General features: G+C 36.7%; 1 protein-coding gene across 1 annotated transcript in view; it reads right to left on the reverse strand.

The window, feature by feature from the left end:
• Positions 1-6,069: 6,069 nt before the first annotated feature.
• Positions 6,070-21,018, reverse strand: part of LOC128022509 (WD repeat-containing protein 18-like) — a 34,139-nt gene continuing 19,190 nt past the window's right edge. The window contains exons 2-4 of the mRNA XM_052610147.1: positions 17,738-17,904; positions 12,509-12,577; positions 6,070-6,758 (exon numbers count right to left, since the gene is read on the reverse strand). Coding sequence (XP_052466107.1) covers positions 6,702-6,758; positions 12,509-12,577; positions 17,738-17,863 — 252 coding nt within the window. The 5' untranslated portion in view covers positions 17,864-17,904 and the 3' untranslated portion in view covers positions 6,070-6,701. The remainder of the gene's footprint in view (positions 6,759-12,508; positions 12,578-17,737; positions 17,905-21,018) is intronic.

A 21,018-nucleotide genomic window follows, 5' to 3' on the forward strand; every position in this document is an offset into this window, starting at 1 on the left:
CCGTCAGTCACGGCTGTCAGCTGAACCTTTTTCTGCAGCGCAGCTACCCCAGCCAATTTCCTCGAGACCGTATATTGATCAGAGTGCCTGATCAACTGATCTGAGCTCTCCTCTGGAGCTCTGCTCATGGCTAATACACACCAGAGAGCTATCCTAACCTTGTCTTTAAAGGTCTTCTGATAATAGGTGAGTTTTTTAGAGCAGAGGTAAGGTGAGATTAACGGAGTCTGCGCTGTGATACAAAAGCCAACACAGGACAACACCAATTAAATAAAACACTTTATCTCTCCAAGATGAAAAAAGGGGTTTGTGATAAAAAAGGAAAAATCTTTACTTTTAAACATCAAAAATTTACTTTTTGTACCTTGCATTTAATCCTCTCTTCCTTTTATATCCCTCATTTTCGATTTAATGTAGAATGTTTTAACATATATTCTTGCCTTTTGAAAAAACTCTTACACTATTTTCACGAAAGATTAAACCGAATGACCATCGAGTAAAAAGGAATATCATATTTTCAAACATATGTTTTTTTACATATATTTATTTAATAATATTTTGTAGGGTCATTTTTTAAAATTTAATTTTATGAATTATTCATGAATATTCCATAAATATCAACAAATTCCTGGAGATATGTACCATAAACTGACATTTTATGACTCATACTAACCTTGCCTTATCATAAAAATCTAAAATTATAAAGATATTTTAAGAGACTTGCCATGAAAACAAAAATATTGGCCCCCTTGGTAAATGATCAAAAGAAGGCTGTAAAAATTAATTCATCTGAATTGTTAATCCTTTTGATCTTATATTTAAAAAATTCACAAAATTATCCTTTCATTGGATAGTAAGAATTTAAAATGGGGAGAGATATCATTATGAAATAAAGGTTTTTCTCAAATACCCATTGGACGCAATTATTGGCCCCCTAGAAACTCTTATGAGTAAAATATCTCTGAAGGGTATTACCATTCATATTCACAATTTTGAGCACTCCAGAGTGATTATAAACATGAAATTATCCAGCCATTGCTTCCTGTTTCACAGAAATATAAAGAGGAGGGAAAACAAATCACAAAATCCCTTAATCAGCCATCAAAATGAGAAAAACAAGGAATATATTTCTGATGTGCAGCAAAAGATAATTGAGCTTCACAAATTAGTGAAGTGATTATAAGAGAGATTTCCCATTTCCACCTTCAGGGCAATAATTAAAAATTTCCAATCAACATAAAATGTTAGGAAACTGCCTAGAAGTGGACGTGTGTCTATACCGTCTTAATGTGCGGTGAGAAGGAGAGTTTGAGTGGCTAAAGACTCTCCAAGGATCACAGCTGGAGAATTGCAGATAATAGTTGAGTCTCGGGGTCAGAAAACCTTTTTAAAAAAATTGTCAAACAGCACCTACATCAACACATGTTGTTTGGGAAGGCTTCAAGAAAGATTCTCCTGGCTCATCCAAAAACAAACTATTCAGTTATCAGACACGACTGGAACTTCAAATGGGACTGGCTTCTATGGTGAGATGAAACTAAAAAATGAGCTTTTTAGCAGCAAACACTCAAGATGGGTTTGGTGAACGTAGAGATAAAAGTACCCCATGTGAACAATGAAATATACTGCTGTATTTTTGATGTTGTGTGCCTATATTTCTGCTGGACATCTTGTTTAGACTTATGGCATCATGGATTCTATTAAATACCGACAGATCAAAAATCAGTAAGTGACTGACTCTATTAGAAATCTTATAATGGGCCATGTTTGGATCATTCAACCGTACAATAATCCGAACACAATCCTCAAAAACAACACAGAAATGGGTCTCTGAGCTCAAAACCAAGCTTCTGCTATAGCCATTCCAGTCCTCTGACCTGAACCCTACAGAAAATGAGAGGAGTGAGCAGAAGAGGAGAAGCTGGGAATCTGAAGGGTCTGGAGTGATTCTGGATGAAGGAATGGTCTCTGATCTCTTGTCAGGTGTTCTCTAACCTCATCAGGCATTATAGGAGACAGTTTTGAGCTGTTAAACTGGCAAATGGAGGTTTCAAAAAGTATTGAATTAAAGGGTGCCGTTAATTGTGGCCAATGTGTATTAGAGAAAAACTTTTATTTCATAATGATATTTCCCCCCATTTTAAATTCTTATTATCCAATGAATGGATACATTTTTGTGAGTTTTTTAAATGAAAGATCAAAATTATTAACAATGCAGATGGATTTTCACAGCCTTCTTTGATCATATTTACTAAGGGTGCCGATATTTTTGGTCATGACTGTGTGTGTGTGTGTTTGTGTGTGTGTGTGTGTGTGTGTGTGTGTATATATATATATATATATATATATATATATATATACTATAAAGTCGAGTCCTCCAAAACAATTTAGGCAATTGTGAAAAAAGTATTAAATATATTTACAGTATGTTGCTTGCAAAAACAGATGGAGAAAGATTGCAGTCAGGTGGTGTACAGTAGTTCGCTTGGGTGTTATGAACAACATGTTACAAAATGTTGCTGGTTCAATAAATGTCTACTTAAAAATAAAAAAGTTGCTAGTTCCAAGAAGAACATTTAACATCTATGGGACCTTTCCATTGCACGCACGGATCTTTGAGAATGTGTTCTTCAGTTTATTAAAATGCTCTTCACACTAAGAAACACATGGCTGATTACTGAAAGGTTTTTGAGGAACCCAGAAAGATTCTTCGGCGAAAACGTTTCTATTTGAATTTCAGTATAACTGTAAAATCATCAACTGCAGGTGACGGAGATAAATTACCTCCCATTAGCCAATCCACCAGAATCTAAGGGTTGGATGACCAGGGAACCAAATTTGTAAAAAGACCCCATTTCTCATGTTTCTTGAGTTTTGAGGTGAAGCAGAACCCCATCTTACCTTTCTGTTTTCTGTTAGAGAATTGTGACAATGCAATGAGGCGGTCAGCTTTTAAATGTCACGCTGCCGCTTCAGCATTCCTGAGATGTCTGCGGTTCCACATGAGCGTGAAATGTAACAGGGTTTGAAGGCGAGTGCTTTGTACACTCGTCAAGCCAGGTGACTGAAGCAAGGAGAATCATAAATCGTCAAAGATTAAAAAAAGAAAGGGGATTTCCCACAAATGCCACAGTGTTTAAATGACACAAGCTGTTCTTTGTGGACAACGTTTTTTTTTTATCGGTTAAAATGCGCTAAGTTACTACAACTGTGAAATGTCAAGGTCAATTTATCATTCATAGTGCATGAATAATTAAAAAATACAGTAATGTAATATACCTCTGCAAGAAGTGAACACATTGCTTTTGCTGCCTATTCATTATCCTCTCAGATACAGTGAATGTTTCTTTTCTCTTTCTCGCTCTGTTTGAAAACTCTCATTCACTGTGCATCTGTCAGATCCTTCCATCCTTAATAAACGACCTGTCAGATGGTTGAACCACCTCAGGTGTTTACGAGCCTTGAGAATCTGGAATGGGTTATTCAGCATATGGTTTGTTTAGAAAATGTGTTGAAATGTATTCAGACAACAAAACAATACTTTCATAGCATTTTATTGGACAAATCTCAAAACAAGCGTAATTTACTGGAAACACCGACAGCAAATGCACCCTTTATATTCAAAATATTTCACAAATATGGACAAATACAGTACTAAAATGTATGCGGACAACATAGTTTAACTGAAAATCACCTTTATTCCTTGATTTATTGCACACACACCAAAAAAGGCTTAGAAAATAGTTACTTTGCAGGTGGTATCTTGATATAATACAATGACGCTCTTACATCAAAGTGTGTAGTGCCTAAAAAGGTACTGAAAAAGCAAGTACTGACATTCTATCAGATTTTGACACACCTTATCTTTCTTCAACTTCAAAGTTTTGGCGTAACCATTGTCACCAAGCAACAGCTTGACCTCTCAAGCTAAAGCAAAACAAACTGGGCTTCTGTCGACATGCACTTTGAAGCTCTCAGCTCCCTCCAGCGACAAAAGCTTTAACAACGTTTACTCTCATCTTGCTTCTTTTTTTTTTTTTGGTCTCTTTATTTTCCTCTGTGTTCCTGTACTCTTTAGGATGGATGGCTGTGTAAGCACTTGACATATTTTGTACCCTGCAAATTTCAAAAAAATGCTGAGTTGAACTATCACGCTCGAAGCTTCCGGATTCAATGGACTAAAGAAAGTATGTAAAGAAAATGACCTTTGAGATGTTTTATCGTACTGTTTACACAGAGATCGGTATTATTTCTAAGTTTAGGATTCTTTAATTTTTGATGATTCTTTCTGCAGGCTACATCATTACTCTAAAAGATTGAGTCATTGAATCATTGATTCAACTGATTCATTCAAATACGCTGATTCATTCAGACGCTTCATGAGCAGTGTTGGCTCCATTACTGAGAAATTAATGGTAGAGTATGTGTTCTCGGAGAGGCTAGTAATTTCAAGAAAGCACAAGATCCCACCCTCCCTGCAAATCACTCTCCAAAGCCACACCTCCTCCAAAACACATGAACGTACACAGACCGACCAGAGGCTAACCAGTGACGCAAGGAGAGATGGCGTTGGTGTAGGGTTAAATGCAACGCTTTCCATTCTCGCTCGGTCTGCACTAGCGTAATGGACTGCGCTGATAATGTATTATGTCTGCGTGAGCAGGGTGCGCAGAAGCATGCAAATATTTACCTAGACAGGAAGGTAGGACAGCCTATTATTGCCCTCGGACCGAAGGATATGACTGGATGAACATTTTACATTATTAAAATGAAAAAGTAGGACCTTCCACAGATTATATAAATATATGCTGACCACTTAATTTAACTGATTACCTTCAGGGTTTGAAGAGATTTTCAACCAGCATAACAAAAGATTTTTTCGAACCAAATCACCTACCCTGCCTTTAATTACTGTTCCCTTTAAAGTAAAGTTACTCTGATGTAATTGTATTAAATACTTTCTAGAACAATTCTATACATAACCGTGTATTTAAGATAAAAATGTAATATCTAATGTCAAAAAGTATATATATAGATTTATTTTCTGATATTTAGAAACACCATTCTTGGTTGTGTTGTTGCTTAAATATGTTACATATTACAATCCTCAGTTGTTTACTATAAACATGCTCTTATTTATTCAGATTTATTGCAATCCTTCTCATGTGTCCTGTCATCTTAACTCTAATATCTCCTTAAAATTTCAGAAATGTGTCCTTTTGTTTTGTTGATGCAGTAGTTCATTTATAAGTTAACTGTGTCTGCTTCCTCCAGACACTTATTTAAAAGCAACAGCGATGCACAGCATTTTCTAGTCCTTTGGGCGCACGCTTCATTTAGCACCAAATCCTTTCACCCTTAAAAATAAACCTCCCCTCTCTCACTCTTCTGTTTTCAGCCAATCACCTAAAAATCTAATTTCAGTTCTCAGTGAAACTGGACCGGAGCCAGAGGAGTTTGAGGCCGATAGTGGTAATGTGAACTCTGCCTAGTCTTTCCTTCCCAATTCTCTGCTTCATTACCTGGAAACCTAACAAGACAAAAACCATGAGACCAAAAAGGTCTGGACACCTGGACACCGGTGAGTGCAGTGAGAACCTATGGAGATAATAAATCTCAAATAATGAGCCACGGGGGAAACAAAGCACAAATAAGACCAGCCTCTGAAAAATATCAATGCAGTTGGTGCAGATGGGGAAAAATCTTTAAATGCCACAAAATCAAATTTCATTCAAAGCATTTGTCTCATCTGAGCTTCATTTAGCAAGTTTACACTTTTCTCATTAAATGCAAAGTAAGTCAGAGATGTTCAGTCAAAATATTACTGTAGCAATCTTATTTTCTCTGCTTCCATTTAGTTTTTAGTTTTTTTTTTACCTACTTTCATCTTCCTTTACTATGCCAATTTCTTTCTTTTATTCTAATTCTGTTTATCTTCCCTTTTTACATGACATATTAAAATATTAATCTACAGGAATGTTTATAGCCCATTAAAGACAATATGCATTGTCAATGGGATCTTCATAAAATATCTGAAATTGGAACTTTTGGATTTTTTTTTTTTTTTTTTTTTTTTTTTTTTTGCTTTGAATCAAATGTTGCAATGCCATGATTCATTTCGGAGCTGGTTGGTGTGGTTCAAGACTTAAAATTCTTTATGGAACTTTTGAGAAAATCAATGGGGAATGGACTTGCTGATAAAGTTGACAGTGCAATGAAATCACTTATTTATCGATTTCAACATCAAACAATTCTAATTATATTGAATTGCACATTTTCTGTTTTCTGAAAGTGTCTATTAAAATGTTTTATAAAGTGAAAAAATGCCCATATCCAGGGCTAACCTGTATGCATTTACTGCACAAGGACCTAGCGATTGACATTTGAAAGTAAGCTAAGCAAAAGGACATCAGATCCATAACCATTTTCCGTTTTCATTTATTTATTTATTTTTGCTCATTTGTTTACCAGAAAACATTGATCTATGGATTTGGAGACTACATGACATTTACTGTTGCAAAGAAAGGGCACAAGACAGGCTTCTACTTAACACATGGCAGTAAATCCATTAAATCTCCTGGCATTAAATAAGCAAAGTTTGTAAATAAGGACACAAGCTGGCATTGAAATGAGCACTCTGCTTGAAAGGGAAACAGCTCTCGATGGTAAACACAAGCGCTGGCTGTTTTCGCCTCACATCTTCAAGCCTTCATATCCAGCTGTGACAAATTTCCCAGCAACCCAGATGGGTTTTCTCCCTGCAACAACAGCAGTTTAACAGAGGCTGTTTAAATTATTCACATCCTTCTAGAGAACATGTTGAAATTTGAGGGCTATATTTGTATAGGACATTAAAAAAAACTAAACATTTGATTTGGTCAGGATGCAGAAATCAGTGGAGACCAAAGAGAATCAAAGTATACTGATGACAAATGCATGAAGCGAGACGGCAGTCAACACATTGCATACTGTTCTTTTAATTTGGCATCAGTTTAATAATCGCTGGCTCATGTATAAAGCCACTAAAGCTGTAGAAACAAAAGACACGTCAAAGACGACAATACAAATGTTCCAATCTATTACAATATTACAATAATGTGGTTGAAATGTGCATTCAGTTTCAGAAAAATAACAGTTCCTCGTGTTGGACATTGGTAGCAGGACAAAACTTGTGTGAGAGACAAAAAAAAGGTGTTTTATGGGTTTACTGACATAGTGGACAAATCCTATGGAAGTCAACATTCTTCAAAATAACCTCTTTTGTATTCAACAGAAGAAAGAAACTCATTCAGGTTTGCAGCAAGCTTTCATTTATGCCTGAAGCACACCGTTCCTTCTCAACCACTGCGGCAAAAGAAGCTCCTCCATGAACCACCTGCTTTCAGTGCTACAGAAGGACTCTGTCAAGGTGAAGGAATGAGTTTCCATGTGATGACTGGAGCGTCTGTGTGTGTGGATAAGGAACGGTTTCTCTCTTTTGTGCGCAGGAACAGCTGAAGTAACTTCAAAGAGGAAGTGCTGAGAGGTAGCTGTAACCGTTATCTGTGGTGCTTCCTCCCACGCTCCATCCGAAGATGATGATGATCCTCAGACGGGGGTTATCTGCATCACGTAGTCTAATTGAGTTAACTAGATAGAAATCAAGCGTTCTCTGCATTCACCACATCATGCCTCTGCAATGCTGATGACTTTTTCCCCGTTTCCCATTTTAGGTTTTTAAAGGCTAGAATATTTCCTCTTTAAGATTCTGCGGACGTTTCCAGAATATTCAATCCTGGGAGACGTCTGCAAGGGTCAGAGCGAGGGCAGCTTTACTCTCCTGTAACAAGGGACGGAAAATAAGCCGCTGCGCAAAGTTTTAGGCTGCACTGCAAAGCAGAAGAGAGGCACACGTGGAGGAAGCCAGATCGAAAGTGTCATTTCAACAAGTTAGTGAGGCTGTGAGGCTACATGAACACAGCTGATCTGATCTTTCTGGCCGGCTTCGAATTACAAGACACTCATTTTACTGAAGGACTCATATTTGAGGCTGAAGTTCAGAGCAAAGATCCCAAAGGTTTGAATACTCCATCGCTTAATGCTGATAAACTTAGACAACATAGACACTATTTCTTTCGTTTTTTATTATTTCATTAGAAATTTTTGTTTTAATTTATCCCTCTGTTAAACTCTGTAAAGCTGACTTTTCCCCCCATGAAAAATAAAAGAGATTATTGGATATTTATGTATATTAATGGGTGATTTACACTTTTTGAAGCACACTGTTATCTACCAAACTATAAGTGTCTAATTTCCAAATTTACAGTGACAGAGTTGAAGTGAAGGTGCACTTAAAGGTTAGTAAGAATAAATAAGTAACTACAGTTTGTAAGAATTCTTCATTTGGATTTCTGTTCAACCCTGTCATGCTCGTTTTGTCCTTAAAAATGTTAAGGATGATAATTATAGGTTTATTGTGTGATGTACATTTTACAGAGCACACCAAAACTGAGTGATACTGCAGTTACCTATCCAATAAATTCATAATTTCCAAATTTACGTGAAAGGGTGAACTAAAACAGCACTTTAAGGTTAGTAAAAATTAAATAAATAAATGCTATTTGTGAGAGAATTCTTAATTTGTCGTTCTGTTCAACCGTGTTATGGAACATTATTATATTAATTATGTGATTTACGTTTTACAAAGCACACCAAAACTGAGAAATGACTGCAGTTATCTACCAAATTATCAGGATATCATTTACAATTTTATCATGATGGGGTTGAAGTCGAGTACACACTTTTTATAAAGTGTACAGAATCTTTTTTGTAACCTAAACAGCAAATAGTTTAAGTATAGGATTACAATAACAGTAATAAAAAAAAAGGTAAATGGCGGTATGTAAACACTAAATCTACCTCCGGTCCTTGAGCTTGTGTTGAGATGGATGTAAAAATAATAATAATAATAATAATAACCCTGTCCTTAAAGACACAAAACTAGGGCAGGAAAGAATAGTTGGTACTTTTCAGTTCACCATTTTATGCATTCTTCTCTCCCGTTCTCTCTCGTACTGATCCGACTGTTCTGACGGAGGACTTCTGGACGCTCTTCTCGTTGGGTTTGGGCAGGAGTTGAGTGGAGAGCTCATACAGATCTTTATTGATCTTCTTCAGGGTCTTCACCTCCTCCTCCAGTTTAGACACTCGTACTTTAGTGTTCTCCCTGTCACCAAATACACTCTGACAGAGAACAGACACACACTTATCACACAGCTCCCACATGTTTGGCCGAGGAATCTTCATGACTTTCACATGACCTTTCCAGTTGTTCACGATTACATGAGAAGTACTTTAATTAATTAATTTGTATATGATGCACCAATCTTCAGAATTAATAGATTTAAACATATTATTGTACAAATACCAATAACACTACTGGACAAATGGACATTAACACAGACATTAATGTGAGGTGACCACAGCTTATTATTATATAATATTGTATTATTATAATAAATAGTGAAGTATTATTTTATTTTTGTGACTGAAGCAACAACAGCTCATTATATTCTATTATTTGGGTTAGTTTAAAATAACTTGAAGAGTCTAACTCTTTTCTAAAGTTGTCGACAAAAGTCAATTCCGCTTAACTTGTACTGAGCCTGGAACATTCCTTTAATCTAAAAGAACTAAATTACCATCATATATAAACTAGAAGACGAAACTGAGTTAATGAGGCTTTGAAGAAAAAAAAAAAAAAAAAAACCTGCACCTGGGTCTAAGAATTCAAGTCCCATCATAGATTTTCACTGAGGTCATCAAATCCCATTTTAGAACATCCCTAATCTAGCGGAGAAATTACTGACGTTCCCTTTGTGCTCGATTCCCCCAGGCAGGCAAACGGAGGGTGACAGCGATGCACATTTCCCCCAGATTAATTCAGGAGGGAGGAAGAGAGGGTAAAAACTCTTGCTCTCTAGTTATATATTTATTTATCTGAGCTCGCCGGCAGGATCCAACTCCCTTTTGAGTGCGTGAAACTAATCTACTTAATACTCCTGCCAGAGCTGGACTCGCTTTAAAAGCGTCAGGAGATCCACGAGGAAGAGGCAACAACCTCTATGGTGACCTAAACACATTCGGAGACGGATAACAGCAGCAAACCCCAAAAACCACGTCGGTCCCTCCAGATGGACGGGATAGTGGGGACCATCTGGCCTCACTGTACTTTGACATTTTAAAGAGGCTAAAATAATGTACTTGGACAGAGTTATGAGGTACACAGCTTGTGCTTTGCCTGTATTTAATTCTCTGAACAGATGATGTTCAATAGGCCGCAGATATACAGACACCCCCTCTTAATTAAGGATGCCCATAAAACCAAGAAAACAGCAATTTTGGTCTCACAATTTCAGTAGAATGAAAATAATCTACTGTAAAGGCTTGAGCTGAAAGAAAATAAACTCTTAGGCTTTATGTGATGATCCGTTATTGTGCGAATGTGCGTTCACCTCCGCTGGCTCTCAAATACACTTTCCACATCCCGTGGAGAGAGTGTGAACTCTGGGATACGAGCGGCCCACTGGAGCTGCAGCGGAGACTCTGACAGATGTGTGCAAGTGGCTCATTTCCTGCAGGACGAAGTGAGTGAGATGCTTTATATGAAAGATTGTAGTATTGTATCTATCACCCCTGTAAATCACATCACGCTGCGGGCAAATATTTTATATAATTGACTTGTCCCAGGAAACCAGTCCCTAACACTCTGCTGTCTGTTCTCACATTATGAATTCATTCATTCATTCATTCCTCACTTAATGTAAGACTATGTGATATTTGCTCATTTTATCATTCAAGCTAGATGAAATCATAAATGATGTCTAAAAAATTATTATTAATATTAATTAATACTATTAGGGATGCACCAATGCATCATCCAGTAACTCGTATCGGGAAGTGATTTTCACAATAACCAATAAACTTTAATGGCAGACCTGTTTTGAGTTCGGAGGTTGTTAACTGATGGTATATGCTTTTGTTGGATTCGGGCTGTTGAAGTTAATGCAATAAAAACACAATGCAATCTTTTTTTATGTTGTTTTTTTATTTTAAGTGCAGTTAGCCCGAGTTCTATTGGAAAGGGATTCAAGCCAGAGTTGCCAGGTCCATGTTTTTTCCCTTCACCAAACATTATTTCTCGAGAACGAGTCAGTCTATTGTTTGTTATCTGGCTCGGCCTCTGTGTTCATCTTCAGTTCTCTCTTCACAGCAGTTCAGTCAGTGTACTGTTTGAGTACATGAATTACTCCGGGATATTGGTTTGTTTGAACTCAGAGGGAGTGTCAGCCACATTAAACAAGTTAACAGCTTAAGTCATTTGTGGATTAATGCGTATTAGCGATGCGAACCGTTTAAAACGTTCAGTTCGATTTGGTGAACTGAATGATTCGTTCGCGAACCGGATGTCCAGACTGCTTTGATTTGAACTCTCTCTCACAACAGACACGGAAGAGAAGACAATGCTGAATAAAGTCGTAGTTTTTGCTATTTTTGGACCAAAATTTATTTTCGATGCTTCAACAAATTCTAACTGACCCTCCGATGTCACATGGACTACTTTGATGATGTTTTTCTTACCTTTCTGGACATGGACAGTATACCGTACACACAGCTTCAATGGAGGGACTGAGAGCTCTCGGACTAAATCGAAAATATCTTAAACTGTGTTTTGAAGATAAATGGAGGACTTACGGGTTTGAAACGACATGAGGGTGAGTCATTAATGACATAATTGTGATTTTTGGGTAAACTATTCCTTTAAGTTTCACTTTTATATTATAGTATATTATAAAATAACATGCTATAAAGAAAACATTTCAATTTGTAGCCAGTTTCTAAATAGATAGCTACAGTAGCTATCTAAATACGAACACCTCCGAGCCATATACAGAGTCTAAAGCAGCAATTCCCATGTTGACGCTCCACAGAAGAGATGGCCTGGTAAGCAGAGCTCATTATCATTTAAAGAGACATGCACCGAAACGGGTCACTGTGAACAGAGGTAAAAAGATTGTTTTACATGACTATTAAAGAATTTTAACCAAAAAAATGTCCTTTTAAGAAAACCAAACTATCTGTGTTCTGAACAATTGGCTATTGGTATGGGCGCACTAATTCAGTATAGCTGCATCCCTACTTATTATAGCAAAGAGCTATATTAAATTAACAAACCTTAATTTGCTGAACATTTAATTTAAACAAAATTTGATCACAATGAATAAAGCCATTTTATTAGCTAACATTTATTAGCCATCCTAAAATGGCAATTATGGATTGATTACTCTGCCTGGCTGAGCACTAGTCCACACTACTCATGACAAGTGCTCCTTGTCCGCTCTCTTCACGCTGATCATCAGAAAAATCAAAGCCAACAGGCAATAAACCATCTCCACCTTGAAAGCCTTGCTAAAATTCAGCTCACAGTAATGACTGAATCCTGACAGCAGCGGTGAACATCCCTGCTTACCTTATCTGTGACAGCACACATCAGAGAGAAGAGCTCATCTGCTTTCTCCAAATACATCCCCTCCAGCTCCTGAGAGTGTGAAAAGACAAAGCGCAACACTTTAAATAACAATATAACCGTATGTTAAGCTACAATAATGATTGATTGTGCCAATAAGGTGTTTGTGTGTAAGTATTTCCCGGGACACAAGTGTCCTGAAGAGACTGTGCCAACTGAGAGGGTCAATTACAAACCAGGTCTAATCATGGCTGTCTCCTGCAGGCTGATCACTACTGACAGTGAGTAAGTGGCTGGGGGTTTGTGGAGGGGATGACATTTTCCAAGGGTCCAATGAGATTATTAAGGCTGACAATGAAAATCTCAGCAAGGTCAATGTCTTTTTAACAGCCCTTCCCAGATCCTGTCATCTTACTGTGCTGATTTACAAACCATCAGTGCCCGTCTGAGGGGAATTACTGTTCCTGTCTCAAAGGATACAGTAAAACTGCTGATTTCACAGAAGGATGAGCAAAGCAGGTGCTGCTGCCCAGCACAGTAGTTTGATTGTACTCATAAAAACACCAACATACACTCACAAACGTGAAATATTGTTACGCATAGTACATTATTTTCTTAATGTCGAGGCTTTGCTTACACTTCTGTTCAAAAGTATGGGCTCAGTAAGTTTTTTGTTGTTGTTGTTGTTGAAAGAAATACTTTTAAGCAATCCACACCGTTGATCAAAAGTGACAAAGACATTTATGATGTTACAAAAGATTGCAGTTTCAAATAAAAGCTGTTCTTTTGAACTTTCAATCAGAAATCCTGAAAAAACGAACCATGGTTTCCACCAAAAACACTAAGTGGCACAACTGTTTCAACAATGATAATAAACAAGAATAATAAAAATAAATGTTTCTTGAGCAGCAAATCAGCATATTCGAATTATTTCTAAAGGATCATGTGACACTGAAGACTCAAGCAATGATGCTGAAAATTCAGCTTTGCATCACAGGAATAAATTAATTAAATTAAATTAATAAATTACATCTAAAAAATATATATACACTTGCCAATTTTTCAACCCCCTTGACCTGCAAGACATTTTATGAAATCAATTCAACAAAGACATTAGCAAAGTATTAGAGAAAGTTTGTTAATACACTTTTGAGTGATTCTGAGAATGGAACACGGATGAATCATGATAAAATTCAAATTGTTCAAAATTATTCAACCCCCTTTGTGCAGAATCTTTAATTCTTTTAAAATCACCAATAAACGCTGTCTGTGAGTGTTTAGAAGCTTCTGTCACCTCTCTACTACAGTCTTGGCCCATTCCTCGCCTTAAAAAGCTTCCAGATCACTGATAATCTTTGGTTTTCACATTGCCACTGCTTTCTTCAAATTCAACCAGATATTTGAAATGAGAATTAAGCCTGGAGACTGAACAGGTCACTAAAGAACATTCAATGACTGGTCCCTGAACCAAGCAGAAGTAGATTTGGATGTGTACTTTGGGATGACTGTCCTGCAGGAAAGTCCACTGATCATCAGCTTCAGTCTTTGCACCAAAGGCATCACAATTCTTGTCAAAATGGACTGATACTTTAAAGAATCCATGATGTCCTTCATACAGTCATGATTTCCACTTCCTTCTACAGTAAAGAAACCCCATAACAAGACTGATCCACCTCAAAGTTTGAGGATGGAGATGGTGCTCTTCTGCTTATGAGCTTTGACTTTTTTGCAGCAGACATACCGCTGATCAATGGGTCCAAAAAGTTCCAGTTTGGTCACATCACTCCATATAACATTCCTCCAGAGCTCCACAGGTCCACACAAATTGAATTTATCAAGTTCAAGTCTGCCTTTTGTTCTTCTTGATCAAGAGTGGTATTCTGCAAGATGTCGCAACATGAAGGCCATACTTGTCTAGTGTTCTTCTTACACGCAGCATTGAAATGGTTTTCCTCTCATCGGCTCATCATGCAAGTCTTTGGCTGTACATTGCAGGTATTTCTCAGTTGCTCTGATTAAACATTTTATGATATTGTGCTTTTTCTTCAACACCATCAAAGATTTTCTGGTAAAACACACTTCAAGCTAAGGAATAAGGGTGAGAGCTGTGTCTCTAGGAACTTTCAATGTCTTGGAAATCTTTATACAGCCTTAGCATTTCTAAAGTAATAAAATATTTATTCTCTTTAGCTTTTGTGAGATCTCTGTTGACATTTTTCTACTCAACTTCAGCAAATGCATGGGGTAATATGCCAGAGAACTGTTATAGATGCAATTTTTATTTTATCCTGGATCTTCAGAAAAACTTTTTTTAAAGGGGGGGGGGGGTGAAATGCTCGTTTTCACTCAATATCCTGTTAATCTTGAGTACCTATAGAGTAGTACTGCATCCTTCATAACTCCAAAAAGTCTTTAGTTTTATTATATACATAAGAGAAAGATAGTCTGTACTGATTTTTCCCGGAAAAACACGACCGACTGGAGGCGTGACGTGTGGGCGGAGACTCGATATGTAATAGAGTCTAAATATATATATATATATATATAATATTATATTAAAATGGAAAACTTTTACTTTAAATTAAAAGACAATTTCACAATATTCCTGCGTTTCATTTAAAAATCAAAGTAGCTAAGGTTACATCAGAGACTTCTTGCACATACATAAAAAATTTAACCAAAAAAAAGTATTTCTTTCTTTATGCATATATACATGTGTGTGGATCACATTAAAACTTGTGTTTCTATGCAACATCTAAATAACATATATTTTTCCTATTTAATGAAGTATAAATTCAAGAGTGAAATAAACTACTTGAATATCTATTGTGTGTTGTGTGGAAATCCCCCCGCATCCCCTTTCAAAAGTATGAAACATATATACTGGAATCTTTGAAATAAGCCTTATGAGTATGCCATTTTATTTTGAAAACATTTAAAATGTCATTTGCACAATCTTTTTTTCAACCACAGAATGCTGTTTCTAAACTCCAACTTTTTCCATTATATAGAGACAGCACATTTGCATGGTTGCCAGGTTGGGAAGATCAAGTAAACCACTGGGCAAAAAAAAAAAAAGGGATTAATTGGGGTATTTACACTTTGGAAATCTGCCACGCACACCCATAAAAGCTTGTAGTTTAGAAGGCTTGTTACCAATGCACATCAACACAAATGCTAAATTAACATGAATGATTTTTCAGAAAAATATCACAGATGACTATGATTAATAAAGAAGTGGCTCAGAATTAGCTATGAAGCAGAGTGGTCATCCTCTGCAGCTCCCCCAACTACCTTTAGCCCACCACTATGAGCGGCCTAACTCAGGGCCAAATAAGAGCTTTCCCATCCTTATGCAAAGTTAAGGGCCATAACCCATTCATCCTCAAGCTCTAAGCTCCTCCAGGATGGCAACAGGTCTGATGGAGACCCCTCTTACCGCTGACCTCCATCGGAATAGAGTCAGCCATGCTGCTAATAGACTTCCCCTCGAGTCGCGATTATTTAGGGACTCGGGCAGTTTGATTCAAGCCGGGTCTTGCAGTGTACCCCTCCCAGTGGGTTCATGTTACTTCTCCTTCCAAGTGAATAACAGAAACAATTCCGAAAGAGAAATTAATTTTCTCAGAGGAGCTTTAATTTACACACCCCGTGGAATGCCAATCATGCTGAATGTGTGATGTTGGTTGCAGCCTCTGGGTCACAGTTTGGAACGTGATAGAAGTATTAATGCACTTATCAAAATGTTTGTTTTAGGTTCCCTCTCGCTGTGCAGAGGTGAAAGAAGCATGTTTTCCAGATAGGATGTGCTCTCCCAGAGGCTGGAAGATTAGCCGCTCTGTAAATAAGCTAAGGAGGAGGAGAGGGGAGGGGAGGAAAACAGCAGATATGCAGTAAGGTAAGGAGAGATAAAAAAAAATAAAAGGCTGGACCCACCGAGCAGGTGGTGGGCAAATGTAAGACTTTATAAGCATTTCATTTATTGGTCTATAATTGATTTTGACGAGGGAGGAATTACAGTCAGGCCGCTAACAGCTGTAAACAGTCATCATGTTTGAACTCCATTGGTAGTGAGGAGGCAGATATATATGTGCAACTAGCATTAAACACCTTTGACCCAATCGTATCACCTGCATGCAGCTGTTTCACCTTATGCAAGTGTCAGTGAAACTGAAACACATGAATTGAAGACAAATTGTCGTCGGGTGGATTATACTGAATATTCATGATAGATTTGCAATGGTTTTGCTGCCAATTTTCATTTTGGTATTTATTTTAGACATTTACAGGATCTATTTAGCAACAATTGGGTTACAATTAGTTATGACATATTGATTCAAAATTACAAGATAAAAAAATTTAAGATAGACTTTAAGATAGATGTAAATACCAGATAGAATAGCACAACGGGAGTAAAAATGGCATTCATTTTCTCTGTAGGGAAATTGGTTTTAACAATAATTGTTCTGTAAAGTTATCAGTTTGTATTATTTAAACTTGTGTTTTTAATAATTGTATTTAACAGCAGAATCTCTGGTGAAAAACTAAATTATGATGCTCTACAGAAAATTCCACCAATTGGAGAAGTTGCAAACAAGCAAATTGTGCCAAATGAGTGCTAATGTTATATTGTAGTGTATTGTTGAAATTAAGTTTTAAAATCTTGCTTGTGTTCATTAAGTGAATAAAAGTGTAATAAAAAAAGTATTCGATGTTAAACTAGATTTTTAAAATATTTTTAATGTACAAGCTTTTAAAGAATACATTTAGAGAAAAAAAAAAACAGTTAATTTAACAATAAGAAAATATATAACACGGATGATGATGGATGGATGCACTTTTTTGGCCTTCAAAATCTCGACCAAAGTTCACTTTGCATTATGAAGCTTGGAAGAGCCAGGAGATTCTTTAATACAAACCTTAGTCATGCATCTATATATATACATCTAGTATGGCTTGAGGGTGAGTAAATCATGGGGTAATTTTCTTTTTTGGGAGAACTATCCCTTTATATAATAATGTTTTTCACTTCCACATCTTTCAAGACATCTATATGTAAATGACCTCTGGTCTTGACTAAACTTTTGCATGTGACCTTTTACATTTCTCAGGGTAAAGTGGCTGCTCTAAATGAGCAATTCTGACATCTCAGAAATGGTCTCAGTGGACCTTATCCTATATTCCATGATATGTATGTGCCCTTTAAAACATAAGAAATGTTTGAGATGTTACCTGTGTGTTGGCTCCCAGTCTCAGACACGTGCCTCCAGAGCCCGTGCCGTCACCCTGCTCGGAGGGGTTCAGGTGGCGACTGAAGCGTGGCAGTGGGACGGCTGGATGACTGTCAACAAGGAACATGTTGGCAGGTGCTGGGATGATAGTCGCATTGGTAACAGAACCTGTCAAAGAGTCAAGATGGATTCAAATATCAGTTTTCTATGAAAACTCCAGCAGTTTACACAAAAGGTTTGTGTATATATATATATATATATATATATATATATGTGAGTCAAAGACAAGATGTCCCATTTGGTGTCAGCAAAAAGATTACAAAAGTTATTTATATACACAGAAATATTTTGAAAGATAGTGATAAAGACTGGCAAAGATTTCAAATCTGCCTGACAAGACTTTGATATTTAAACTATTGTTACACTGAATGACATTTTAGTGACTGTCTTCTGTAAATCAAGGTAAAATCTATGACAGTCAATTTTTTTAAATTGTACATATAATATTAATTTTGTTATATTTAATAAAATAAATTGCACCTTGGTGAGCATAAGAGGCTTCCAAAAACATTTTAAAAATCGTACTGACCCTATATTCAAAATCATGCATACAGCACACTACTCAACTTCCCAACTAAAACAGGAAAATCTGAACTTCTTTTCACTTCAGTTTTCTCCTTTACTGAGTGGAATTGGATTGGAGATAAAACCAGCAGATAATCTTTTATAACTCCAGCACTCAGAGGCACTAAAGAGCTCTTTACCTCCCGCTTACAATGTTGGACATTTTTATTTGCCTATTACTGTCAGTGTAGAACATACCAGCACCAAATCACCACAAGTATCTGTGTGTCTGACGCCCATCTTTCATACTGAGCGAAACTTACTGGCAGTAGAAAGTTTGTTTGCTTTTATAGAGCTGACGCAGTGTCTGCACACTCTCAGGAAAATAAGAGTGTTTCTGCAGTTCACCTGAGATTAATTAACAACAACTAGGTCCAACTGAGCTTCTGGCGTCTGCGGTCTACTGTCCTCTGTAAAAGAGCTAGCTGAACACAAATCATCTGTACCACACATAACATTTATTCAGCAAGAACATGTTAAATCATCAAAATGGCAGCAAAAGACATTTATAATGTTACAAAATATGTCTATTTCAGATAGATGCTACTCTTCTGAACTTTCTTTTAAAAAAGAATACCACTTAATTAAATAAAAAATTGATAAGTGCGAAATGTTTCTTGGGCAACAAATCAGAATTTCAGAATGATTCCTGATGTATTGTGACATTACCGTGGAGTAATGAGGCTGAAAATGCAGTTTGATCACAGGAATAAATTACATTTTAAAATATATTAAAACAAGTTTTTATTTTCTTTTTTTGATAATATTTCAGAATATTACTGTTTTTACTATTAGTTCTTTTCAACTAAATACAACAGAGACTATATACTGTATATTTATATAATATTTTACATTATCAGCATTCAATTCATTAAAAAGCTAAACTGAAAAACTTACAAATAAAACATGAAAAAGTGTAATATTTATTAAGTACAGCTAAATCCCTAAATAATATTTCCATGATTTGCAGGTCTGCAATAAATTTTAACACAGATTTTCAAAATGGTCACTTTTGGACCTAACTTAAAGAAAATAGGATGTATTCGAAATTGCTGCATTTAAAAGCTGAATATATTGGTTTCAAATTACTCCTATTTATTTTTTTATTTTATTTTTTACAAAACTGCCAAAACTGCCAAAACTGAATCACACCATCGTAAAATCATTCAAGTGCCAACAAGAGTTCAAAGTTCCATAACCTAGAAAACGCCAGTCATTTTCCAAAAAACAGATGCAACCCCAGCAAACATGATTAAGGTTCGAATCCACCCTTGAACGACGCTTTGGAATAACAGTTTTCAACAGCACAATTCTGTCCTGTCACCCTGATTTCCTTTAAAGATGAATCATTGCATAATTTCACAGAAAGAGACAGAGTCGGGAGATTTATCGCACAGAAGAGTCTGTTGGCAGATTAGATTAGACTCATAAACTGTGTTGGCGTGTGATAGAAAAATTAAAAAATGAACTCCATCGCTCACACGGACTGAGTCATTCCAGACGCTGATGACATCAAAAGTTAAAACTGGCCACACAGGAAGCATCTCACCAGGCTTCAGCTGTTTGTTAAGGGCTTTTCAGCTCCCCCGGCACAATTGCAGGAGAGCATTACATTAAAATGAGATAATAAAATAATAACAATTCAAAACATAAAATGCATGAGTGTGTGCCCATGTGGTCTAATTAAAAGTGCAATAGCTGGGCTCCGCTGTAAACATTAAAACAGATATGCAGATGAACATCAGCCTTCATTTTTGTTTTGAAGCCATTAAATAAGTGACTTGAATGTTTCCTCAGTTTCAGAATTGTTGATTTATTGAGGCCAGTCAAATTAACACAAAGGCAGTTTTGCAATCGGAGCTTCTGAGGCGACCCTGTTTTTCCGGCGAAAAAGAAAAGGCGGTGATGAATTGTTTTTTGCAGTGCAGTGGCTCAGTGAACTGTGTGTACATTAATCCCTGTTTCTGAACGATGCCAAAACAATTATGATAAAACAGGTAAGCAGTGATGCAGCGGCAGACACCCAGAGGACGAGCTGGTCTCTCGGCAGGGCGGATTTGGCGGGAGAAACGCTCCACTCCTCTCCAAATGCAATTAAATTATATGAGTCTTTTCATCAATTCAACCTGGATCAGAGTTGTTCAGAAACCCAAAATGCAGAGCCTTTGCTTTCTACTCTTGCTTGTGGAACTAATGCGTCCAATAACTGGGCCATGCTCTCCTCTTTTTAGCGAGGAATCTATGTAATTATGTGGAATTTATTTAAATAAGATGAAAAGTGGTAAATGGAGTACATGCTACAATGACACTGTTCAATTGACAATATAATGTAATTGTAAATACATACATATACAGTACATATATACATATGTGTGTGTGTGTACTTGTTTTTCTATTTTGGTGGGGACTTAAACCTGAATACACACAGATTCATGGGGACTCGTGTCACGGTGGGGACCTAAATTGAGGTCCCCACGGGTAAACAAGCTAATAAATTACACAGAATGAAGTTTCTTGAAAATCTAAAAATGCAGAAAGTTTCCTGTGAGGGTTAGGTTTAGGTGTAGGGTTGGTGAAGGGCGATAGAAAATACGGTCTGTACAGTATAAAAACCATTACGCCTATGGAGAGTCCCCACAAGGATAGCTGTGTGTGTGT

This window comes from Carassius gibelio, chromosome A11 (genome assembly GCF_023724105.1).
Source record: "Carassius gibelio isolate Cgi1373 ecotype wild population from Czech Republic chromosome A11, carGib1.2-hapl.c, whole genome shotgun sequence".
In the NCBI taxonomy this organism is placed as follows: Eukaryota; Metazoa; Chordata; class Actinopteri; order Cypriniformes; family Cyprinidae; genus Carassius; species Carassius gibelio.